The sequence below is a fragment of the Anthonomus grandis genome, chromosome 22 (assembly GCF_022605725.1).
Source record: "Anthonomus grandis grandis chromosome 22, icAntGran1.3, whole genome shotgun sequence".
Lineage (NCBI taxonomy): Eukaryota > Metazoa > Arthropoda > Insecta > Coleoptera > Curculionidae > Anthonomus > Anthonomus grandis.
In genome coordinates this window covers 12877070-12904557 of record NC_065567.1, presented here as the reverse complement: position 1 = coordinate 12904557, position 27488 = coordinate 12877070, and the positions used below count along the sequence as shown (strand labels likewise).

Sequence of the window (27488 nt, the reverse complement as noted above, 5' to 3'; positions counted from 1 at the left end):
ATTCTGTTTTAGAAATTTAACACCCACTGCCCTTTTTGTAGTCTTATGATTTTGTAACCTTTTGAGTAATTCTACAGGCATTTTAGTATTTAAATTTATTAGTTTCTTCGTCTCAAGCATGCATTTTCTAAAATAAGAACATATTAAACGTTTTGCTGAGAAAGGATTAATTATTTAAAAAATCAAAATGTATTTGATTTCTTTAACAATATCTCCGTGGATACTCTGCTAAGTACATATTATGTGAAATTTTGTTGTGTTTTCAAACAATTGTTTGAATAAAATCTGAAATGTACAAAAAGAACATGTAATATTTATATGTTAAGTAATAAATTTACAGAATGAAACTGCTAATATTGCACTTTTTAAAAATAATAAATAACATAGTATTTTTAAAGAATTTATTCCTTTAAAACGCTAAATCTACTTTGACTTTCCTAAAAATATTTACTCTATTTTAAGAGCCTTTGTGCTGAAGAAAGAGATTGGAAAACTTATTAAAATTTCTAGGGAGGTGCGCATGTATTTACCCTTGTGCTGCGACTATTTATGTAATAATAACCGCAAATAGTAAATATTTTTAAAAATTTGTTTATTTATTTAATACATTCAGAGTTACAAATAAATAAATATTCGGACAGAAGCATCGTAAATGTTAACATTAACTTCAAAAGTAGCAATTTGATTTATTATTAATATATATTTGTTGGTTTTGTTGCTATAAAGACTTATAGACTCGTTATTTTAGATGTACTTTTATTACTTTAAAGGCTTGTTGAGTTTAAAATTTATTTTTCATAATGCATAATATAATTTCATAGACAATTCGTTATCCGTATTATTTATATCCACATTAATATTTAAAATAATAACCGGTCTTGTAAATATTCTTTGTTTGCTTGTTTATACTGTTTCTGGGTTATTCCATGACTTTTTATGATTTTAGTGCAGACTTTAACCTCTTATTAACGTCCCTACTCTTTTTAATTTGTGTTCGTTTTACTCGATGCTAAATAGACACACCATGGCAATATACATGGTGCTATATAGCATGTTTAATTTAGTGCTCTGTAAATAAATCTTTTTAGTGATTGCTATTTATTATAGGTCTTTATATAGATCTATTTTAATACAGATTGTGAATCTCTTAGACCTCTTAAAATACAGGTAATATTCAGGAAGCAAACCTACTTAAACTAGGTAAGTATCCAATACTATTGAGTAGCGTCTTGCACCGCATCCATTTTAATTTTAAAGGAATTTTAGTTACCAGTATCAGTAAAGAAACAGTCGTATACCAGACACACTAGCTTGTAGCATTTCTCAAAACAAGTTAGAATATTAAGAGTTGCACAATAAGACAGTTTGTAGCGTTTTTATTTTTTTGGTTGCTTTTATAATGTAATAATTTAATATTGTATGAATAGTACTGATCACGACATCTAGTGTCTAGTTAATAGGATTGTAAAAATAAGAACTCCTAGATGGCGTTTGCTGTTCTTGGCGTGGTATTTTAAACAATTTACTGGAATGAGGTTGTTTTTCTCTCTCTCTCTCTCTCTCTGACTAACGTGATTTTTCTATCTGTCTGCCTTTGTTATTGGTCACATACGCCATGCACAAGGAACAATTTTTACGTATTGACATTTTCGATACCGGGCTGTTGTTCCTGTAATTTAAATACTTTTCCATTTGGGATTAGATTGATTTCCGTACTCGCTGCAACTTAAAGCTAAGCAAGGCAACCTTTTATTAGAGTTACAGCCTTATTGTCAATTCTTGTAAAACTGGGCCTGCGTGGGATTGTCCATCGAAGAGGCATCCAGATATTGCGTTTATCCAGAAATTCTTTCCAAATGGTGTGGTCTTCAAGTTAACAAGTTCAATTGCTCAAGGTTGGGATTCGACCTTATAGTTACCTCATGGCGAAGATCCTCCAACATCTAATGGGTAAGCTTGATTCCTATTCTTTGTTAAAGGTTTTCTCATGGTTTTTAAAGCCGCCATTTTTGAAGTTTCATGTGTTAATTTTAGGGTTTTATGCCGGGTCATAATCCAGATTTTATGCCGGGTCCTAAACCAAGTCTTAAGTGAGATCTTAGTTTTAAGGGCCACCCCAAGCCATCTCAGGTACTGTTCCCATTTCCCATCATAAATTAGACCTTTATTAGGATTTATTGCTTCTTCATGACGTTATTGATTGGACCTTAGTCAGCTGCTATCCTTGAATCTGCACAATGTTACCAGGTCAAGGAAGGAAAGGAACGTGTACAATTTCTGATTTGTATTCTTATTTCGATTTTGGGAATGGTCATATTGGCTAATTTATACTATCTGATGGATCCCAAATTTGTTAATTATTGTCTAGTGCCTAAAGCTCTTTCTTGGCAATTTGCACTGTAATGTAACTTGCATATCTACTGAAATAATATTTTAGTTAACACATTTTAATTTCACTATCCTGATTTTCATATTTTATTATACATATGTAAGCAACCACACTGAAAAGTATATGTATTTATTTTTATTTTATTTAGAACATGTTGTACAGTGTACTGTGCGGTAGGTACTGATTTTAGCCAAAGGGTTGTTACATACTAGCGGACTATTATTAATTTCTTTCTATGTTTTATAACTTTGGTGCTTAGTTTTGATTTCAGGGTAAAACAAGAATCTGTCTGAATTAATGTTCTCCACACTGATAAGCTGCTATTTGCTTATGTGCCATTCCATTTAAGACTTTCAATATCAGTTAATTTTTATAAAAACAGAAAAAGTGGTTACAAGTTATTTAAGTCAATTATGCTTTATCCATTTACTCAGTATTTAGAGGTTAATGAACTTCCCGTTTGAAATGTCGCGAGGCTCATGTAGGAACCATGTATTCTGTTTTACATATTTATACTTCTCATATACAGAGCTATCATTTGGTGGCCCTACATAGAGGAAGCAAAAACGCCTCGCATACCTAAGCATCACATTCCCGGGATCCAACAAGAAAAATTCAACACAGTGTTGAATTGATCAATCCGCTCGAACAACAGAGCTGCCATTAAGGCAATCACAGCCGAGTGGAAAAGCTTTTATTGAAGTCAGTATGTAAAGCTCCTGGAAAAACTAGTGAAGGAGGGCTACAGGCTTTAGCTTGTCTGGGTGCTTGGTCACTCAGGTAATGCTTGTAACGAGCGACGGACTGTCTTGTTAAATTGGAATATACGAAACTGCTGGTAGACCCTAAATCTATAATCGGAATAGTCAAATGTGTAGCAGTGGCATCAATAAAAAGTCTGCCCGACAGGAATCCCCTCCGGAGATGGACGAAAGCATTTGTTATAAGACCGCCTAAGCAATATCCAGAAAAAGCCTCTGTTTGTCTCAGCAGACAATTACTGCGTTTAAGAGACGCGATGTCGGCTACTAACATGTTTTCTAACCGGACACTGGCAGTTAAGACGTCATATCCACACCGTAAATAATACGGGCAACCGGAGTGCTGTGAGTGTTGGGGAGAAAACTACAGACTATGTCATCGGGGAGAGACTTACGCGCGCTTGGTTTAAATATCTAGAAAAAATCTTCATTTTTATTAAACTATTCTAAAAAGTCGCTGTCAACGCGCAACTCTAGAATGATCTTCGGGTTGTATCGCTTGTACTTTGCTAATTATTAGAATAATTTTGTTCTTGTCATATTCTTTTCCACTGTTTGTTATTAACAAAAACTTTAACTTGGACTGTTATACTTCTTCTAGTAGTCATTGTTTGTTCGTGTTCGATCAATTCACCAGAAGCAGACTTTTGAGTATCCCGTGTCACGAAGTCTAATGACAAAATTTTTGGTGCAATAACGTAAATGTTTTATTTACATGAATATGAGATACATCTAAAAACAACTTTAAGTATCTAATTTTAATTATCGCCAAATACAGCTTTATAAAAGGCAACTTATATTTCACAATTTAAAAATAGAACAAAAGGTGTTTACGTGGAGTAGGTGCATTTTTCTCGGCGGTAGTAAAGCGGATAAAATAACTAGATCTAATATTGCAGTTTGACAGCTAATGTGTCTACTTTGAACCGTTAAATCCAAGCTAATATAAATTTACGGGAAAAGAGGCAGCATGCAATATTGCCGTAAAAGCTAAAACATACCCGGCAGGATTAAAAACTAGGTGCACGGCTTTTGCTGCCCATAATACTAATATTTAAAGTTTTATTACAAAAAGGAAAACAACGACCGTTGCTTTATAGAAATCGTGAATGCACTATATATAGATATATACAGGGTGTCGCACTTAACATGGATACAAGCCAATATCTTGGTTGTTTGTTGATCGATCTTTTTCATTGTTGGTAGGAGGCTGTATGGCTATAAGGCGCACATTTTGCCTAGGGTAAGAAATGTGATACCTCATAGACGTACGTTTTAGTCGGGTTTGATATTTTTAGATTCAAGAGTAAACTACGTTAAGGGCAATTGAATAGTGTCTAAAATCTTTAAAATCTGGTAAATTATATTGAATCCTCCTTATCCAAAATATGTTTTTTATCCAGTGGCGTCGTAAGTATGTACTTAAAATATAATAAAAGTGTCTGATTATTTTAATGACAAACGCTGTATCAATATTCATCAAAATGAGAACTTAAGTATCTTGAGTAAGGAGGATTCAATATAATTTAACAGATTTGAAATAAGTAGTGTATTGAATAATAAGGAATTGCATTCTTTACCCTGGACAAAATGCGGGTCTTATAGCTAGCTATATACAGCCTCCTACCAAAAAGGAAAAAGATCGCTCACACGTTGATTAGCATGTGACTTGCGCGTTTTTTGTAATATAAATTTTCTATAGTGGGTACCTCAGAAACTGGCGTCAAAATTATTTTTTTTTAATAGAACACCCTGTATGTATATTATGACATTTTATAATTCTACGATATATTCTGAATACTTTTTGTATAGCATACCATATATCTACAGTCAACGGTTTGTCAAATTTGACATAATAGACTAATGAAACATACGACATTAAAAAAAATTGATACAATATCTATGCAACTGATGTTTAATTTTTTGTCCATTTACTTCAATGCATTTTCGAAATCAGTAAATAGCTTCCAATAATAATAACTTCAAAGCAAGTGATTGAAAATGTGTATTTCAATCACTTTCGGATCGATTAGTCTAATTTCTTGTCGAATTCTTTGCTTTAAATCATCAACATTATTTGGTCTATACACATAAACCTTGGACTTTAAATAGCCTATAAGAAAAAAATCTAATGGTGTTATATAACGGTGACCTAGGTGGCCACGCAGTCGATCCTCTTCGTCCAATCTGCTAGGAAAAGTTGCATCAATAAATTATCGAACGGCGATGCCAAAGTGAGGAGGTATCCCGTCTTGTTGAAACCATCATGTTATTACGTATGTCAACCTCTTGTGGATTAGGGAATGAAACAACTAAAGTAGGGATAAATTCAAACTGTTGAAAGTTCAAGTAGCGCTCTCCAGTTTTTTCGAAAAAAGGGTTCAAGGATTCCATTTTTCACCAGACCTGCCCACACATGGGCGCTATGTGTGGTATTCTTGGGTTCAATGAGGATTTCCGATTGCCCAATGACCATACTGATAAATCCCAATTCTTGAAAATTGTACTAATCGCAACATGGGGATTATTTTCCGTTTCTAATGGAACATTTTAACTATAGAAATTAAAAATTGGATTTATTGCTTTATAGCATCTACAGATACTTAAAGTTTTTCTTTAAATAAATTTCTTACATGGCCATGTTCCCTATATTTTGATTCAACTTTGCTAACGATGAGCATAAATTGCAATAAATGGACAGACTTCTTGTTCTGTACGCACCCGGTCTCCAAAACCAATCATCATGAGTATTTCAATAAATTTTTTCAGATAATGCATTTCGTTACCAAAATATACGTGAGATGACAACTATTATGACAATTATACTAACATGCATGATAAACAGTCATCAAGTAGGTTCTAAATTTGAAAACTCTTCGAGAATAATACCGTCTGCTTACTTTCTAAGAAAGCACCTAAAAGATTAATGTTGGCATCATAGTTTCTACCTGAGTCGCTCTGTAATAAAAATTTTCATTGCAAAGGACGCATTGAATCAAATGGACAATAAATTAAACATTTGTTGCAATAAATGTAGAATAAATTTTTATGTTTTAATGTCATGTTTCGTTAGTCTGTTGTATCATTTTTGAACAACCATTTACTTTGGGCATGTGGTTTGCTAAACAAAAAGTATTCAGAAAGTATCATAAAATAGTAAAACGTCATAATATATGCTATTAAAAAAAAATGAATTCTGACGCCATAGTTTCTACTTAAGGCAACCTGTATAGAATTTTTTTCAATTAAAAAAAGGGGCATGTGACCATACTAATCGATGTGTCCATACAAATAAAAAAAAATACCTGAATCTTAAACGGAATTGTTTTTTTCATCGTTCATTGCGTTTTATGACTTAAATTTTTTACATCTATTTAAAATCTCCAAACCATTAATTTTGGCATCTACTTTATTTTTTTAAATATCACGTCATTGAGAACAACCACTTTTAAAATGCTGTTTCTTTTTCCAATAATTTGATATGATTATTTCTTAAATTGGTTAATAAATCATCTTTCTTATGAAAAAAACTAAGTCATATAAATAAACGCATTTATTTAATAAAAATAGCATAGAAGGCTTTTATTTCTTGAACAGGAAGCTGCGTTTTGACGTGTTCTTCAATTATTTTTCAATTTACATAATACATGACATCTTGTCAAGTGCAATATTAGTGTTTACTAATATTTTAGATGTTTACTGACGACATTTCTGAGAAACTGCATTTCAGTAGTGGTTTTTCATAATAGGGTGCTATTTAGAAACATAAAGTAAATACCAAAAATACTAGTTTCGAAATTTTAAATAGGTGTGTAAAAGGTTAAAGTAATAAAATACAATGAATATTATTTTTCCGTGATTACTTGATTAACAATTAAAACTTTTAACGCATTCATAGCACCCTATTTCAACATTTAAAAAATTGATTTTTTCTAAGAGTATAAAACAAAAAGTGTCAAATGCGGTATCATTATTCTCAGAATAATATTTTCTATCATAATATCTAATAATAAACCAATTGTCCTATTTAAAATAAAAAAAGTTATTAAGTGTTCCTTTTTCCTGTGTCACCCGGTATATATACAGGGTGTCCGAATTCTATTTATCGACGATTTTTTCTCCCCTGTATCTGATATAAAAAAAAAGTTAAGATAAAAAGTGTTTGTTTGGAAATACGAATTTTGTTGAGTATTGATAAATATACAGAGCGTCTCAAAAACAAAGTTTTCGTTGTCAAGTAGGTTTTTTTCAAAGCAACGCCCTGTATATTTTACCAAATTTTTATTCTTCATTTAATTCTACATAAAAGATGTATAATATGTCAAATATTGACGGTTTTCGATATAACTTCCTCTAGAAGAACCACGTAATATGTATATACAGTGTGTCCAAGTTGCGCATTTTCAAGCCTAACAATATGCCGTTTATAAAGTTATAAAATTTGGAGTAGTTCCGGAGATCTGCCTAAAAAACCGAAATTTGCTGATTTGCTTCGTTTTTATTTTTTTTCCGACGTTATTTGAAGAGAAATGGAAAAACCAAAGACACCTTCTTAAGGCCACTTTTTAAGCTCTACAAACCAGCGTTGAGAGATTTTCCGTACGACGTTTCGTTGAAGAGAAACCATCATCAAACTTTATTTTTTATACGGCGCGTAAAAAAGTTTACTTTGTATTAAATAGTATATAGCTATTTTTTTAAGTATATTAATTTAAAACTGGATTTTTTACTTTATAAAGGAAAAATTTATGGTGTATGAAAAAAATACATATTTATTAAAAAATAATATATAAAGAATAATAATTCATATTCAATAAATTAAGTCCCGTAAAGGACGATGAAATAATATTTCATTAAAAATCTCTTTCAATCTGTCGGGGCACTCAACGAAGAATGTTCAGAATAAAACGAGAAATGGCGCCACCAAACTGTGGCACATGTTATAATTACCCCATTCAGGGAAAATAAAACAGAATAGAAAGTTTCATAACGTAATAAGAGTACAAGTAATTAATTTTATAATGTTTTAGCTGTTTTATTCGACTTTTCGCCCAAAATAATATGCCTGTATTTTAGAAACGATATATATAATATTAATCTAAATGTTAAATAAAATGAAATTAAACGAGCTAGAATTCCTGCGTAGATTTTCAGTGTAGAAAGTAATTAATTTTAGATAATGATAATATGCTGTTCGTATTATAATTTTTGTACGGTTTTAGTTTTTGTAAATTAAACTTTGTATGTTTTACATGTTAAATATTTGCTACTAAAATTAAATGATTTTTTTAAAGGCTCGATTGCTTCATTAACACATAGCAGCTAAAATATAAGAAAATATTTTCCAAAAAATCAAATTTTTAAAAAATATTTAAAATCCGATTTTTTTTCAATATGTACTGCTTTCTGGATCGATAAAATATTTTTCTACAGTAATAAAACCTCAGTTTTTAAGTCTTCTAGAACATTCTATAGTATTGTAAATTTTACAGTTTTATGAATTTCATTCAAAATCAAAATTAAGATTGAGGAAATGGAGCTTAATATATTTTTTGTTCATACACTCTGATAAGTACGCTTCTTTGGCTAATAATTTACGCTGAAGATCAGACAATTCTAAAATAATTCTTAATCGATTTTTATCATAACATAGATTTTTTTGTTAGCAAATCAAGGTGTTATATAACATGGGTCATAGCAGTTTAAGAAACCCATCAACCAAATTCACTGATATAAAAAACCTTGTACCATATATTAATTACTTTTATGATTCACAGCATGTATCATACATAAACAATCTTAACATTGCAAGAAATTTAAATTGAACTATATCTATATTCTATTTAATTAATTTTAAAGTCAAAATAAAATTTATTCATATATGTACAAAGGAAAAAGTGTAATGAGTTTTGCAATTCATAGACCTCTGATAGTTCAAAAAAACTGTACATGTACATTAAAATTTGTTCTTACCTTTGAAGCTGATAAAACATATAAATAATCCCCAGCAACTGACAAAGTAGTATCAGGCAAGATAGGATTTCCAGCATCAACCAAAATCTCTTCATATTCTGGCGGATTTGGACCATTAAGTAAAACTTTCTTAATAAATCCGTCTGTAGTTCCCAAAAAAGCCATTACATGTCTACCAGTCGAAGCTGTAGCTACAGCCGATAGAGATATATTTGGAAATACCAACGCAGCATTGGTGGAAATTGGTGTTATGCCACTGATTTTTAATCCTACGTCACCGCAGAAATTTGGAATGTTCCCAGCTGACCCGCTGGATGGACACTTACCATCCAGAACAGGTCCTGAAATGTAGCCCATATTTCTGAAAAAAAAAACAATAAAGATTATTATTTTCATGACATATAAAATGATGTATACTTTACACGATTACTTAAAAAAATATTGAAATTAAGTGAAATAGAATATATATCGGAGTCCTAGAAATATGGAACAAATCAGGCATACATAAAATGAAATCAATATTTTAATTAAGAAATGCGAAAAGTGTATTAAAAACAATTCTTGCTGCTCGACTGAAGGCTAATTGCATCGCGAATACAGTGTAAATGAAAATGGTTCTTATTGTGGAGGGTGCAGAAGCAACGAAGGACGCGATGGTTATTGATTTATCATAAAAATAACGAAGATCAAACTTAAGTAAATTGACCCTTTAGGCATACATGGTGATTAAAAAGTAAGCGGCATCCTTTCGGGGGCTATATAACGCTCCCTAAGGGAGTTCCCCTTCTAATAAGACATCTTAAAGACGATTTTTTCTCTATAACTTTAAAAAGGTTTACAATAAAAGTTTGAAAATTGGTGTACTGTAAAACATTTGATGGTAATTAAAATACTTAATAAAAAAAATAAAAATTTTAGTCAGTGGCGTCACATACGGGGGTTGGCAGGAGTTAAAACATCCCTATTTCTTTTACGCTCTGGGTTGTTGCAACTTTATTTAAAAATTATAAAACTTTAGGTACGTAAAAAAGGTACTCTTAGTTCATTTCGATAAAGCGTTCCATTTACGAGAAAATCGACTTCGAAAATTTTCTGGTTATGTATGTAGCTTTATTCGTATTAAAATTAGTACACATTTAAAATGAACTTCAGTACCTAATTTCAAAATCCTCCCTTCCATAAAAACCTTTTTTACTATCATGGATAGAAGAATGCGTTTAATACCTTACTAAATTTATTTTGGCATTTTTTGTAGGTCACCGATGATTGCCTTTGTAAAATACGCTTGACTTAGCTATAGTGATTAGTTAGAAGAGTTTTTCAAACTAATTTATTAATAATAAGAATCGCCTTTGTTGACTTGATGTATATTAAGTTTAAAAAGCAAATATGAATTTTACTTATGAAGAAAACGCTGATATTCATATTATGTATGTAAGGGCTTTTGGTCATTGTATGGAAGCAAGACGGTTGTATGAAGAGGCATTTCCTGATCGACGAGTGCCACATCGTTCGGTTGTCTTAAGAGTAGATCGTAATTTAAGGGAAAAAGGTTAATTCTAAAAATGTAGGAAAAAGGTGTTGTATAATACCTGCTTACATTTTATTCTAGGATCTTTTTAAAGACAGGAAGTTTTTGGGTGACCAAGAAATGCCAGAATTCTAGCACTGGAAGAACGAGTGCTAGATTGTGTTGAAGCAGATCCACCGTTAACTACCCGCATCATCGCAAATCAAGAAGGGATCTCTCAGTCAACTGTATGGAGAATTTTGCATGAGATGTTATTGCACCCTTAGCATATTCAACGAATTCATGCATTAAAAGAGTGAGATTTTCCACTTCGTGTTTAATTTAGTAATTAGATGGAAGAACAATACCTTGCTGTTGAACATTTCGGAAAAAAAAAATTCACCGACGAGGCCGGCTATACAAGAAATGGAATATTTAATTTCCATAAAAACCATGTATGGGCAGATGAGAATCCTTATTCTACGGTACAGAGAGCTCATCAGCAGCATTTTTTTTTTAAATATGTGGGCGGGAATTATCGATATACACTTATTAGGACCCATATTTTTGCCCGCAGCGGCTAAATGGAGAAACCTACACATTATTTTTACAAAATGAATTATCGTCACTATTAGAAAGTCTTCCACTTCTACTTCGAGCAGAAATGTGGTTTATGCACACCGGGGATTCGACACAATTTAGCATTATCTCTAGAAACAATTTAAATAATGGGTTGGATAAGTCGTGGGGGTCCAGTGTCATGGCCACCAGGATCTCCTGACCTAAACCCTCTTGATTTTTACTTATGGGGATACATAAAACAGCCCGTTTATTCTCACCCAACACCCAATATTGATGTTTTATGATAGAGAAAGAATAGAGGAAGGATTTCAAACAGTTTAACACACCCCAAGAATTCTTTCACGAGTGCAGCGTAATTTAATAAAAATATTAGCAGCTTGTCGTGATGCTAATGGTAATAATTTTTTTGAACATTTTGAACATTTTCTTTAAATTTTTAAATAAAATGTTTTTCAATAAATATGTTTTGTTTCTATGGAAATACAGAGTACCTAGAGTAAGTTTCATTAGTAAACATACGCAAATTAAAGTTCTTTTAAAAGCCAGTTTTATCGTAAATGCAACGCTTCATCGAAATGAACTAAAAGTACCTAAAAACTATAATTTTTAAATAAAATCAATAACCCAGAGCGTAAAGAAAGTACTGTTTTAACCCCTACCATTCCCGTATGTGAGGTCACTAGACTTTTTCATTTAGTTCACAATTTTCAAAATATTATTGTAAACGGTTTTAAAGGTGTAGAGGAAAAATCGTTTTGCGGACCCATGTTAATAGGAATTTTTTGTCTTATTTTTATGCAAGGATTATGCCCCCGAAAGGATGCCGCTTTCTTTTGAATCACTCTGTAATGTGAAGCTTAAAAAAAATTTTGCAATAAAAATAATCCGCAGTGATTGATCCTCATATTTTTGTGTTTGAGGCTTCGTAAACATGCACAATGTTCATATTTGGGTATTGGAGAATCTAAGACAGAATGTTGCATGTTCAAGAGGTAACTTTTTAGCATCCCTGTTTCCCGGATCCGTAATTGCTTCATTTTTTTTTGAAGATCATATGACGAATGTTTTGACGAATAATGGCATTCGCTATCGAAACATGTTAACAGAATTTTGCTGGGAGCAAGTAAAAGATATAAATATCGAACATCTCTAATTTCAATAATGACAACTGATACAGAACAGAAGAAATATTTCCTGCGCGTCAAATTTTCAGGCTCAGGCTGCAATATTTTATGCAACGGTAATAATAACACTTTTGCCATCCAAAAATCTCATCCATTATTCTCTAAGAGACCAACATACAAAATTGACGAAAAACATAGTCACGGTCTCACAACATGTAATAAAACGGGCTATACGTGTTTTGCTTTAGTTAGAGCATCATCAGGCCTAAAATAAAAATATTACTTAAACAAAACTTACATAAAACAATAAAAAACCTTTAGAAGCCATCCACACACTTCACTGTACATAAATAAACAATAATTTTAAGGTTATAATTGTACAAACCAAAAACAGTGGAAAAAAAGTGGAACGCAACAACATAGACTCAACGAGAATCGAACCCGGTACAACAAGGTTAGAAGTATAAATGTAACACCTATCGGCTATACGGACCTAATGCTGAAACAACTTAACACGTTAGCCAATGTAAATTAAAGAAAGTGACTACAAGGAAAATGTTAAACGATATTTAGCTAAATTAAATTGTTAAAAATTCAAAAGTAAACACGTCATTCACACACACGAGAACAGGACTCTTTTTAACTTTTGTAATTTCCATTTTCTCCAAAAGGTCAAGGTTCTTACCTTTAGGGCATTCATGAAGCATTTTAGCTCCCACCCCCGGAGAAAAATTATGAGTAGAGGCCAGCAAATGGTTCGCAAACGCTGATTTGGTATCACTGACATTGGTATTTTTAAAATTTTCAAAAATCGCTACGTGTTCTTTAAGGCGTGTAGAGATTTTTCTTCCAGACTGGCCAATGTATACTGCGTTGCAATCGTCACATTTTAAAGAGTAAACTCCCGATTTAGAAAGGATGTTTGCTTTGTCCACTGTACTGACCAATTGGTTCTTTAAATTATTGACTGTCTTAAACGCGATTTTTACATTTAGGGATTTAAAGAATCTTACTAAATTTACGGGGATAGAACCAAAAAAGGTCAAGGATCTAAAGGAACTTATTGAGTCGTTATTATGAATATTGTAGGTCAATTTATATTTATTTACAAATTTGTAATAAATTTTGTCTATTAAATGAAGGGGAAATCCGTTGTTGAGAGCAATTTGTTTTATAATATTCAATTCTTTAGCGAAAGCTCTTTTGACAAGGGGATATTAAACAATCTATAGAAAAATAAATTAAAGAAGGCAAATTTATATGAGTAAGGAGAATTTGAAGAGTACTGAATTACATTATGGGTACTAGTAGGCTTACGATATATTTCAAAAATAAGTTTATTGTTGCATTTCTTAACTAGAAGGTCAAGAAAAGACAAACAACCATCTTTTTCTTTTTTGATTGTGAATGAAATGTTGGAATTTACAAAAATAAGAAAATTTTATAGGTCTTCCTGCCTGCCATTCCAGATTATAAAAATGTCATCCACATACCTTTTGTATACCGTGAGACAATCTCTAAACCTACCCTCAACTATTTCTCTTTCTAGATGACTCATGAAAATCTCGCTTAGTAGAGGGGAAAGACAAGAACCCATAGCCAAACCTGAAACCTGCTTGAAAATTTTATTGTCAAACTGGAAAAAATTTTGGTTGATCACTATATCGAGTAAGTCTAAAAGACCTTCAACTTGACTATACGACTAAGAGATGTTTTTAATAGGAGAGTTCTCACTAACTTTAAACAATCTTTGGGAGGGATGCTGGAAAAAAGATTTTTTACATCTAAGGAAATAAGTTTAGAACCATGAGGGATAATAAGATTTTTCAAACTGTTGGTTAGATCAACAGAATTCTTAGTCGAATAAATACTTTTAAAGTTGGTCACCTCCCTGAGAACGTTATTTAACCAAGAGGAAAGATTGTAGCATGGAGAGTTAACAAAGGAAACCATTGGTCTTATGGGAAAATTGGTCTTATGGATTTTGGGGAGACCATAAAGGATCGGAGTTCTAGGATTCATAGGATACAGTTTTTCTTTTTTAGAGTTAAAGAAATCGAAAGTTAAGCTCCATCTGTCCAATGTTTGCTTAACTTTCGTAAAATACGAACTGGTGGGGTCTCTATTAACTGTAATGAAATCCCCCGAGTCGAGAAAATCCAATATCTTTTGAATATAGTCAGTCTTGTTTAGAATGACTAAGCAATTACCCTTGTCTGCTTTTGCCAATATCAAATCGTTACTCTTTATTTAATTTTTTAGCGAAATTAGGTTCTTTTTATTGATGTTATTGTTCATGCTGTTCGAGCCACATCCAGAATTTAAAAAGTTTATTATTTTAGCGCGTTAGATGTTCTTATTTCTTGTATCAGTCGTCTGCAAAACACTCTCGGCCTCCACAGCTAAAGTCTCGTGTTTGTGAGTCCACCTTATTATAAAGATTAAACTTAAGGTTAAGGTTTAGTATACTTTCTTCGTCAGAGGTAAAAATAACATCAGATAAATTTAAAAATCTTTTATGGAACTGAAAATGACAATGGCCTAATTTTATTTGATATTCCCTAAAGTTATTAGACCTAACGGTGGCTTTAAGAGCTAACTTATTGTTTAATTTATTAAAAGTGTTTCTAGAACTAACCTCTAATTTATCCCTGAATAAACAGACTAAAGTACTAAAGTACTAAAAAGTGATTTAGAAATGAGTTTAACGTGAAATAGAGGTATTTTAGTAAAAAGCACTTCACTTCTTCCTTCAACCAAGTTATTCTGGCGACGTTCACGGCAGTTTTTGATGAATTCGTTTTTGTTTTACACCTCAGATTGATGAATTTCGGGGTCAAACCGAAAAGTAAACATTGTTGAAGAAACCATATTTTTAGCAGCAGATTCTACCGTGCAAAAAGGTTCTTTTGGTAGTGGCGGATGAGTTCAGCTTGACTAGCATTTTCAAATCCAAAAATCTCATCCATTATTCTCTAAGAGACCAACATACAAAATTGACACATTTTTATTTTAGGCCTGATAATGCTCTAACTTGAGCGAAACACGTGTAGCCCGTTTTATTACATGTTATGACCGTGACTTTGTATTTTTCTTTGTTTTTCGTCATTTTTGCCATGCCAAGAGCGGTTTACAAAAAAAACCTGAAGACTTTTGCTGAGCTGACATAGAAAATTAGACACGAAATGGCTTGGATTGTGCCGTAACATATTTGAACATTTCTCGAAATAAAATAATTTTCTTTTAATGAACCCACGAGGAGAAATAAATATTTATGAATTAATTTTTTTAATTATATTAAAAAAAATTGTCGAAATACAAAGTGCTAGATATAGAAGTATAGATATAGCAAAGAACATTCTTATATTAGCGTGCAGGTTGGGATGGAAAAATGCCCCTCAATATAATACGGGGTGCCTCCGATTCAGCAGGCACTCTTAGTTGATATTTAAGATACAGAGATATATCCAATATACAAACTAGTTGGATTTTTTCTGTTGATTAAAATGACAAAAACAGAAAAAAAATTGAACATCGCGTTGGAATGACCTGAATATTTTTGCAAATATCAAAAAATAATAACTTTCTTAATAAAAAAGTTTATTTACATTAACAGCCTAAACCTAAAAATGACAAAGCTATAGCGATATTAATAATTTTATCAAACTTAGGCAAGCTGACTTTGACACATAAAACTAACATCAAGTAAACCTACTTAATTTACAACATTAATACATTTCTGAACATACTTTAGTACGCGTCTTGTAGCTTTTAAGATTGATCTTTCATCTATTGATCCCATTATTTGTCTAATATGTGTTTGAAGTTCATGAACGATTCTGTATTTTTTAATACACTTGATTCTTTATGTAGCTCCGAAAATAAAGAAGAGGTCGAGAGGCCTAAAGTCTGGGGAGCTAGATGGCCAACGAATCGGGTCATATGTTGGAATCCATTTATCGTTAAACAGTCTATTAAATAATATTCTTACATCATTTAGTTGATGGGGAGATGCGCCATCCCGTTGGAAATAAATTTGTTGTCGTCTCTCCAAGTTAACGTTACGCAAATTCCAAATTACAGCGCAGCAAATATTACGAGGTTAACATACCTCTTTCGGTCATAAAACATAGGTCCATAAACATAAGTGCCATCATAAAACATAGGTCCTATAATTTGGCTCCATATAACATAACTTTACATACCTTTGTTTGAAAAATTAGCTTTGTCGCCACAATTTAAACAGTTCAAAATGTTATTATTTGCTTCATATGCATTATTACATAATCAGTTGGAAAAAGCAAGTCTTCTTGCGGCGCGCAACAATGTTTGTACTGATGGATACTTATATTCCATATTCCAAAATAGACATTTCAACAACACGTTCTTATTACGTCCAACTATTGTGTAGAGAATTAAAAAGTATCTTCGCCGGTTTGGCAAGTTACGAGTCTGGAACCTTTGGCGGTACTCTTCTAGCGCCCTGAGCTATTTTTTCGGCCTAACATTCTAAAATATCACATTTTTTAATATGCGTAACGTCATTTTACTAATTTAGATTTTCCAAAAATCATAAACTTTGCTAATGTGTAACTGTCAGTTTTTATTTAGTTTATTATACATATCTCTAGGGCTATTGTCATTTTATTTTTCAAACAATGATTTATTTGTTTTAATCTCAAAGCCAATTTGCATAAATTTGGCAAAATTATCAATATCACTTTATTTTTAGGTTTAGGCTATTAGTGTAAATAAAAATTATTTTTTTTGTTTTATGTAAAAATATACAAGGTATTCCATTTGACAAAAGTACAATTTTCACATTTTCTCAAAAACGCGATGTTCAAATTTCCTCTGTTTTCACCATTTTCGTTTGCTAATTTACCCGACCCTGTATGTTAATTATTAACAAAAATATCAATAGTGCTCGCTTAATAGGAGGAACCCTGTATAAGCATTAATTAGCGTCATGGTTAAAGTTAAATGGGACACTAAGTGAATCTCTCTTCCATTAGTAGAAATAACAATGAAAAAGAGGTTCGATAAAGTTCAAATAGTCAATGTAAATATTGTTTTACATTTGCATATATATGCATAAGGACAAAAATAAAATACTGTTTTTTAAAAAGTCTGGAATAGTGCCAAAGCCGCTCGGTTGGCACTAGCCATTCAGGATAGGTCCCAAAATGTAGCTCATATTTCTAAAAAAGAAATAATTTACCCTCGATTTTGGATTTTATCGTCCTGATGTAGATAAGACCGAATTTTATGTTCTTGGTGCACATTCGTGAGTTTTAAACCGGTTATTTATTTTAAATAGCTACAAATTATGATTTTATAAAGACATGTTTTTTTATACATTCATTTTGATCTCGGAGTATGCATCAAGGTTTTACGAACAATAAGTAAAACACAAATGTAACATATTCCAAAATCAATGAATTTTTTATCCGAGTTCTAATGGTGACGTTGGCATCGCGTCGAACTCATTTATTTCTAAATAAAAACATGAAATCATTTTCAGAAAAAATAAAATTTCTTTATTATATCCTGACTGCTTTTAACATTTAACTTCCCCTGTATAGACATATACATTTTGCTTATAACTTTACGTAAGTTGGTTGGAACCTTTGCTATGGCACTAAAATTACGAAACAGTTTTTAAAAATCCTTGTAATTTGATACAAATAGTGTTAAACAACTGAGAGAAAAAGATTGTTTCTATTTAAAAGGTGACAACTGAAACAAAGTGTTATTTTAGAAAAAACAGAATATTTTAAATGATTTGATGATCTTATTGAAAATGGGCCATATAAAAAGATTTTATTTGATGAAAAGTTTATATCAAAAGTCAATAACTTAATTCTAAGTGAAAATGAAATTCTTATTTCTTTCGATGTATCTGCTTTGTTCCTAAGCATTCCTGTACCAGAAACTTTGGAATATCTGATTGAACTTTTGGAAAGTAATGGTTTCGATAATAGCCAAGAAATAATTAAATTAACAAAACTTTGCACCTAACAAAATATTTTTCAATATAACAACTCATACTATGAACAACTGGAAGGTAAAATCATAGTAATTGCCTCTCTTCCTTCCTAGTAAAGCTGTTCATGAACCGTTTTGAGTTAAATGCAAAAAATACATATCAATACTTTCCACGAAGTTGGCTAAGACATATTGATGATGTGTTTGTAGTGTTCGACAAAAGCAAATGCAATATTGATAACTTTGTAGAACTCAATAAGCGTTTTCCATCTATTAAATTTACCTTCGAACAAGAAACAAATAACAAACTTCCATTCTTAGAAACTCTTGTCATCAAGAATAATAATTTAATATTTATAGAAAAGAAACAAATACTTTGACATGCATAACTAGTGATTCTAACCATTGTTTTCCACATAAAATGACTAGCGTGCATTTCTTGGACCATCGTTTGGTCTCATTTCCTCTAAGTGATAACAGATTTAATAAAGAAAAGGCAACAATTAAAACAATTGCTTGGGTTGCAACAATTGGGGTTAATGGTTATGACGATAAAATTATTAATAAGCTGATTAGAAGACATAAGTTTAAAGTTAAAAACTCCACATTTCAAAAAGATGAAAATAAGCAAACTTTCATTGCAATAACATATGATCCTATCTTGACGAGCGGCATTGATAGGGTTTTCAAAGACTTAAGTCTAAGAGTGGTCTAAGTTCGGCAAAATCATGAAATCTTTTAGGAAACCCAACAGATAAAATAAAGCCCAATAAAAAGTCCGGGATCTATGAGGTTAATTGCAACGATTGTGCAATGATTTTGCAACAAACCAGAAGATCAATAAAATTAATGTCTGGTTTAAAGAATATGTAGCTCATGTGAAATATGGAAGAGTTGAAAAGTCAAGTTTGGCTGAGTATGTTTTAAATACTAGTCGCTTTATATAGTTTAGTTAGTGTTTAAGATTAGTTCGGCCATGCTTTCTTGCATTTTCTTCCCTATTAGTTACATCATTAGTATATAACGCCATTTGTAAGTAGTTTTAGATTAGTTTTCATCTTCTACCGAAGATGCTAACATCGTTAGTGAAACACGTATCAAGAGTAAAATAAAGAGTTTTAGTTGGTGGTAAAACTGTCTCGTAATTTTACGTAAGTTGTATCCAATCTTATCAGAATCAATTTTACCTTTTTCAACGAGTTAAGGTAAAATGACTAAATTTTATTAAGACTATTTTTTCTATAAAGGCGCAAAATAATTTGGTTGGTTGGATTAAAGTCGATATAGTATGTACCGGGTGGCCAAATAAGCGAGGTAAGCGGCTGTATCTCAGGACCTGTACATCTGGCAAAAATGGAAATTTTTTTATTATTATAAAAGTAGCCATGAGAAAATTCTGGAAATTATCTTTAAGTTCCGTATTTCACCGCAAGAGGGCGCAACTAAAAATTAAATAAGAGAAACCTCTTTTTCTCCGAAAACTTAAATATTAACTAATACTTTTGATATTATTTTTAGTTAGCCTAGCTATCATTTTGGTCTATGAATTATTAACGTACGAACGAAAGTAGGGGTGGGGGAAGCTATTGAAAGTGGAATCATTAAAATCGCTGTACATTCTAAACCACTCATTTGATTTTAGCAATTCTAAATTTATTTGCTAGATAAATGTAGCTGCTTCAAAAGTCTGATATCATCACTACTCTATAGTTTCTAATAAAAGCGCCACAGGGCGCAATATGTAATAATTCCAGTTTTTTTCATTTTGCTCTAAAAATTCAAATTGAATGGTATATTTTTGACATCCTATTTAAAAAGTAAATAAAATTTGCAAAAGTACTGTGAAAACCGCACGATGATATCTTTGCTCGTTTTAAAGTTATAGCGAATTAAAGTTTTTTACGCACCGAGCCTAAACTTACGTACCGCCATCTAGTGTCCCGCCTAAAAATCTCTAATTAGTATTACTACAACTAGGATACCATGATGTTGTCATAATTAATAAATTATTAAAGTAATTATTGATTGATAAATTATAAATTAATAATACCTATGTATCACAGAATAACTGGAAGTTTATGTTACTTTTTTAAGGCGAATAATTTTATTAACAAATTTCTTTTTATATTTAAATTATGGTCCTCAAAAGGACCGATTTTAAACCCAAACATATTTGGTATTTAATGCCTCGATAGGTGTTCAAACTATTTTCAATCACATTCCAAACAAGCTTCCAATCTTCTCTGGGTGGATACATCTGCTGTTTCGATTTCAGCAGCTGATATTTCATTTATTGCACCACGGATTCTGTTTTCCATATTCTGTATTGTTGTAGGTGGAGTTTGGTACACAATATCTTTTAAACGACCCCATAAGTAAAAGTCTAGGTATGTTAAATCGGGTGACCTGGCCGGCCAAGGATATAGACTCCCCCTTCCGATCCAGCGCCCTTGAAAGTAATTATTTATATGATGCCGCACCAAACAGGAAAAATATGCTGGGCACCCGTCCAATTGGAAATACATTACTTCCAATGTCAAATCTTCCATTAAAATAGGCAAGGAATTTGTTAAAAAATGCAAAAAAACATTACCGGTTAATGTGCCATCAAAAAAATAAGGATCAATAATTTTCATTCCGATAATGCCACACCATACGTTTACACTCCAGCGGCCTTGGTGCTGGACTTCTTGCATCCAACGAGGATTTTCAACCGACCGATAATGCATATGGTAAAGTGGCTTCATCGGTCCACAAAATCTGTGACAAAAAATCCCTGTTTTCGCGAATCATTGCTAGTATCCGTTGGCAAAAATCAATTCGGCGCTCAAAATCATGTTCGTTTAGAGCTTGGTGTAGGATTATATGGAAAGGGTGTAGCCTTAAAATAAAAAGAAATGCCTATATTCGAGAAGAAAATTATAATAAAAAGATATATTACCTGTGGTCTTTAAGTATATTTTGAACAGTAGTTCGAGCTATTCCCAAATCTAAAGATAACGCACGAGTTCTAATATGCCTATTAAACTCTACGTAGGCCAACACATTAATAATGTTTTCTTCAGTTCTTCCAGTAGAGCAACGCCTTCTAAATTTGGGCCGACTAAAACTCCCAGTATCGCGTAGTCGCTGTACCAACCGTAGAAAAATTTTTCTGCCATAATGGCGGCGATCTGGATACCGAAGGGTATATTGTCTTTCAGCTATTGCTGCATTTTGAAAACACTCAAAGAAAACCGCAATCAAATCCACAGCTTCATTATTTGTCAAAGGCATTTTACAAAAAATCGAGCAAAGAACATTGAAAACAGATTTAAACTGGCCGTCTAATAAATATTTGACGTTTCCATGCAATCCTTTTTAAAAGTATCTTTTGTTTTTTCCGTCTACTATACGTTAACTAGACATTCTAAGGCCGAGCGCTAGATGGCGGTACATAAGTTTGGACTCGGTGAGTAAAAGACTTTAATTCGCTATAACTTTAAAACAAGCAAAGATATCATCGTGCGGTTTTCATAGTATTTTTGCAAATTTTATCTACTTTTTAAATATGATGTTAAAAATATACCATTTAATTTGAATTTTTGGAGCAAAATGAAAGAAACTGGAATTATTACAAATTGCGCCCTCTGGCGGTTATATTAGGACCTATAGGCTAGTGATGAGATCAAACTTTTAAAGCAGCTACATTTATCTTGCAAATAAATTTTGAATTGCTCAACTCGAATAAGTGGTTTAGAATTTACACAGATTTTAATGATTCCCCTTTCAATAGCTTCCCCCACCCCTACTATCGTTCGTACGTCAATAATTCATAAACCAAAATTATAGCAAATTATCTAGGCTTACTAAAAATAATATCAAAAGTATAAGTTAATATTTAAGTTTTCGGAGAAAAAGACGTTTCTTTTATTTAATTTTTAGTTACGCCCTCTTGCGGTGAAATACGGAACTTAAAAATAATTTCCAGAATTTTCTCATGGCATCATTTCTCATTTCATCTGGAAATAATGAAAAAATTCCATTATTGCCAGATGTACAGGTCCTGAGATACAGCCGCTTAACTCGCTTATTTGGCCACCCGGTACATACCTCCAAAAAGAGCTACAATGCCATGCCATAAAGTGAGATGCCTGAAGGCAATATCATAAATTTATACACGTATCCATAACATAAAGAAATAAAATACGTGACTGATCAAAAAAAGTAGAAAACAAGTCCAAATATATGTAGTCTGACTTTATTTGACTGACCTATTTTTAAACATAAGCGCATTTAAAATTTTTTTATAAAAATAAATTCATTTTGGATAATTTGGAAAGTTTAAAAAAATGTATTTGTAAATGTATTATAGTTATTAATATTACACACCTTTATAGTGATATGGATTTAACATACAATATGTAGTACAGCATGACCGATATGAAATAAAAATTAAACAAAAGTGTGTCAAAGGTTGAGAGGAGAAATGTATTTGCATTTTACATTATGTAAAAATATTTATGATATATGGCCTTATCTTTAGAAGTTTACATACAAGTGTGTGCATAGCGGAAAGTATAGTAAATATAATAATGTTTATGTATTTTAAAAATGAATATTTTGGATGTGCGGTTTTAAATTTGAACTTCGACCTGAAAGAAATAGGACGTCGAGAAATAGAAAATGAAAAAATGAAAGCAAGTTAAAAGATTAACATAATTATACTAGAACATTTATTTTAAAATTAAACTAACGAGAATAAAACGATATAATGGAAAAACCTATTTAATTGTACTTAAATGGTTTGAAGATTCAAGCCAAAAAGACAACACTGTTAGAGAAACCCGTGAATATTAAGCCTATGTTATGGCCTCTATAACGTGGTTTTGACTACAAACAAATATTGTAAAAAATAATTTTTAATGATTTTTTATAATATAATTTTAGAAGTAATTACACTGTGTAAGAATTTTTTACAATTTGAGAGCTTTTCAATTTCGCGAGCTTTTCGAGCTTTTCGATTTTTTATAATTCCTTTTTTAAAATATCTATTCTTTAAAAAACACTCGCATACACTTCATTCTATCACACATGTCAAAAGTCTATGAATTTTGTCAGTAGGTCGAATGCAAATAACTAACCTCTCAAAATTTTAAAAAGGTCGATAAATTTATGATTGTTATATTTGGGTTTGTGACTTAGTTTATGTGTTATTGCCCTAAGAAAGTATAGTAAAAAAACGTAAAATAATACAGCAAAAGACTACATGTAATTTACATTTAAGTATCAAATGGTTTTATGCAGACATAGTATTAATTAAATAGAATATTTTATCAGCAAAATAAAAAGCAAACACTAAATCTTTCATGCAAACTTACCTATATTTTACACTTCCGTTAAAACACATGTGTATATTTTCTATAAACATATTCTCAATATCTCTAAGTGTAAATATACAAAGCGCTGAATGGTTTTGAGGCTCGTTGGTAATTCCCTTTGCTGGCCTGAATGCTGCTATTAGTACTGGAGAATCAACTTCAATCCCTAATGAGTCTGCGAGCTCTTCCCCAGCCAAAGTAATCTTAGCATCTTGTACAAGATTGTACTTTTGATCACCGTCAACGCACTGCAGAGTGACTTCCGTATAGCTATCATAATTCGGATCATTTATACATGTCCTTGCTAGTCGTGATACATAACCCAGTTCTTCTTGACCCGGAAGATGAGATTGTTTCTGCACTATAACGAAATATGCGTAATCACTTGCGTTAAAACCGTAAATGTACTGAATGATAAAATGGTCTCTATATTTCACATCTATTTGCACCATGGACTGTTTACTAAATGAATCTTCCGCGTATTCTAATGTATCAAGATCCCTACTTGCTATCGCTGGCACGTCATGACGGTACTCTCCTTGGTTAGTAAATGTGGTACCCACGTACAAAATATTTGATTTTCCCCATGGATTATAACTTTTCGGGCCAATGAACGCGAATGTGCTAGCATTTGCGTCATTCGCAGCAACCGATTTTGGAATGAACTTAGCCTCAGCACTTATATTGCTAAGTCGGTATTTAGAGCACGCACCTTGATAAAGGGAACCGCACGTAATCAACGTCCGAGATTCTGGTTCCACGAGAAGCACTTTGTTATAGTTATCCATAAGTGAGACTTTAATATCCGGGTCGGTGCATCCGGTGGCGTGACAGAGCGGACTGTCATTTTTTGGTCCTGTTATCACAAAGTGTTCGAGGTTTAGGTTTGCATCCAGTTGGAGAAGGACGTTTACACCTGCAATTGGATAAAAATAGATTGTAGATATATATATAGATCATTATTAAAAGTAAAAATATGTTATTTCTCTTATTTTGAACTTGTTTGACTGGCACCACTGAGGAGCAACCGTTTACATGTGAACCGAAGTCCAAAACGGCCGCCATATTATGTAATTTGTTTAAATTTAATTAGAATTAGAATCATTACCATTCAATAAGACTGACATTACCATGGGTAATATCCATATAGAAGCTAGTGCAAACATGGCTATTATCACTACGATCTAAAACGGTTGGTTAATGCCAATAAAATATCAAAAACTGTACTTTCCTTAAATTTTTCGAATTTGAATTTATGCATTATTTAGGTTTTAAAGTGCGCCTAAAGATATGATTTTATTACTAAGTCGTAATGAAGTAGATGAGAAAATTTACAATAATTTTCGTTTGTTAATAATCGGACTGATGCTACTCCCAGAAAAGTGCAAATCTTTGAACTTTACTGTGTCTAATGTTCCTTCCCCCAATACAAACTTGGTGGACAAGCTAGTAGCCGATTAAATTATGTACCCTATGCACCAGTAAGGGGTTGGAAAAATGTGACCAAATAAAGCAACGGGTTAATATCAAGTTTCTTGCTGAATTAAGTAAACCTGACATCAACATTTAACAGAAAAATGTATCCCACACATAAGTTCTTAAGGGGTATAAACAGTCCAAAGAAAGGAGAGAAATAACAAAATCGGTAATCGAAATTGAAAAAAATTAGTAAATTATGAGCATACTGAAATCTGGGCTTACTGAAATACAAGGGTTGCGCAACAATTCTTACTCCCAGAAAAAGGAAATCAAGTACAACATTTGTAATGTTTTATTGATTCCCTATAAATATACAATAAATCAACATTTCTACATCAAGGTCCCAAAGGACCTACGTGAGCCTGAGAAAAGACCTGAATTGCGGAAGACCAAATTCTGGATCATACACCAAAACAAGATGTCAAGTAAGCATGGAATACCGTGGAACATTCCCTGAACTCGCTCGATGTTGCCCCCTTATTTTCTGATCGACGCTAAAGGAGATACGATTTAAAACTATGAAAGCGGTTAAAGCAAAAGCTACAAAAGTTCTATGAAGTACATTGAAGACAATACAATTTGTGCTTTATGATTATACCTTGTACTAAATAGGTAATAGAAGTGTAAAAAAGGCCTTACCAGCAACATAAATTCTTCTTGTCTTATGATCAAGTGCCATATGTGATAGACGAAGTGTAGGTTCGCCTGTTCGGGGGTATTGGGCCAAGAGAGCCCCAGAGCCGGGCAAAGGGGGCCTGATCCCTGAGCCGGGGGAGCCTCTGATCGGCAGCCCCGCATCAGCCAGACACAGTAGCCAGGCCGCCAGTGCAGCTAGTGCTCTGCCCCACAGCCCTACCATACCCGCGAGTGACTGAATGGTAGTGGTGGCCTGAGAGTAGGCATGCCCACCAGCAGGGCTCTCCACGCCTTAGAGCAATTTGGCATCACTGAAAAGAAAAACAAAGTATTATAAAAGTTGTTGAGGATTTGTTAAACTTTTATCAATCACTCTTTTTTTATTATCCTTAAAATATATCATATAATACTTTTGTGGCAAGTAGAATATTTCAGAAATTCCTTTGTAGATATCGAATATCTCTGATATCCAAGACACGACTATATTACAATATATAACATTATACGTCAAAAGGGAAATTTGCTGTAATAAGAAGATATAATAATCCACTATACTGGTAACGTTATATATATAAAGCGTAGAATTAAAGGACCCTATGTAGCGCGTTTTCAATTATAAATTGAACTATTTTCTGCCTTTTATAAATAAAATAAATTCTATTATATAAATGAAATAAATATGCATTTTTGATACATTTGGTTTTCTGAGTGTGTTACGGATAAAATCGCGAATAGTGGTTCTGATATATGATCATAGGCCATAAGTCTTCGATATTGGCCAGGATTTAAGGATCTTATTTAAAATGATATTTTATTAAGTCCTAGAGCTACTTTGAAGTTAGAAACAAAAGTTCATCCAGGGAATCAGAATGTATCAAGATAATATCATAGATAAGAGATAGGTTAGTTTATATGTATGGTTTATACATCTGAAATAAAATGATTTTGCTAGATAATTTAGTACAACAGATGAACCTGAATTCGACTATTATATCCCTGGTTGCAATCACAACAATAAAAGTAATAAGGCGCTTCACTCATCAGCTGTACTATAACCAGCTACTTGAAATAATATATGGCTTCAACCTTTTGGGGTGTTTAGGACATAATAATACATATATCATCACTAGAGTTAAGCAATAATCTATAAATATTACATTTAGCTTTAATTTAAACTAAAAATAATGGAATGTTTTTGATGATCTGTCTTAAATAAGAAGACAAATCATAGAATTAGGACAATGTGTGTGTAACTCAAAGTAAATGGGAAAATAGAATAAACTCTGCCATTACCTGTTAAAGGTTACAACTAGAAATTACCCTAACCCAGATGCGGAAGCCTGACCTGGAAAAAGTGGCTACAAAAGTTTCGTTATTTAAACTGAATGAGCATAATGTAATTAATGTAGATTATAGCTAATTATTAAGTATTTATTTTTAACTATACACCTAAACGAAATTAATCTAATGCTAAAATGGCTGGATTGCTAGCTTGGATCGAAGCCCCAGACTACTACATTTTTAACATCCTTATGTGAGGTAAATATTAAACTGATTTTTCAACAAATATTCATAAATTAGAAATTATCTTGAATCTAACAAAAGTTCATTATTGTTATTATCAAAAAATATAGTGCTGAGATAATTTATACAAATACTAAAGTAAGTAAAGATGAAAAACCGGAT

The 27488-nt window shown here is 32.1% G+C and overlaps 1 protein-coding gene across 2 annotated transcripts in view; it reads right to left on the bottom strand.

Annotated features, from left to right (window-relative positions):
* The window catches only part of LOC126749132 (plexin-B), a 559001-nt gene that overhangs the window by 28949 nt on the left and 502564 nt on the right, over positions 1-27488 (bottom strand). For both annotated transcript variants that reach the window (XM_050458788.1, XM_050458787.1), the window contains 3 exons: positions 25806-26113; positions 23688-24603; positions 9124-9484 (listed from right to left, as the gene is read on the bottom strand). In XM_050458788.1, the coding sequence (XP_050314745.1) occupies positions 9124-9484; positions 23688-24603; positions 25806-26025 (1497 nt within the window). In that variant the 5' untranslated portion in view covers positions 26026-26113. The remainder of the gene's footprint in view (positions 1-9123; positions 9485-23687; positions 24604-25805; positions 26114-27488) is intronic.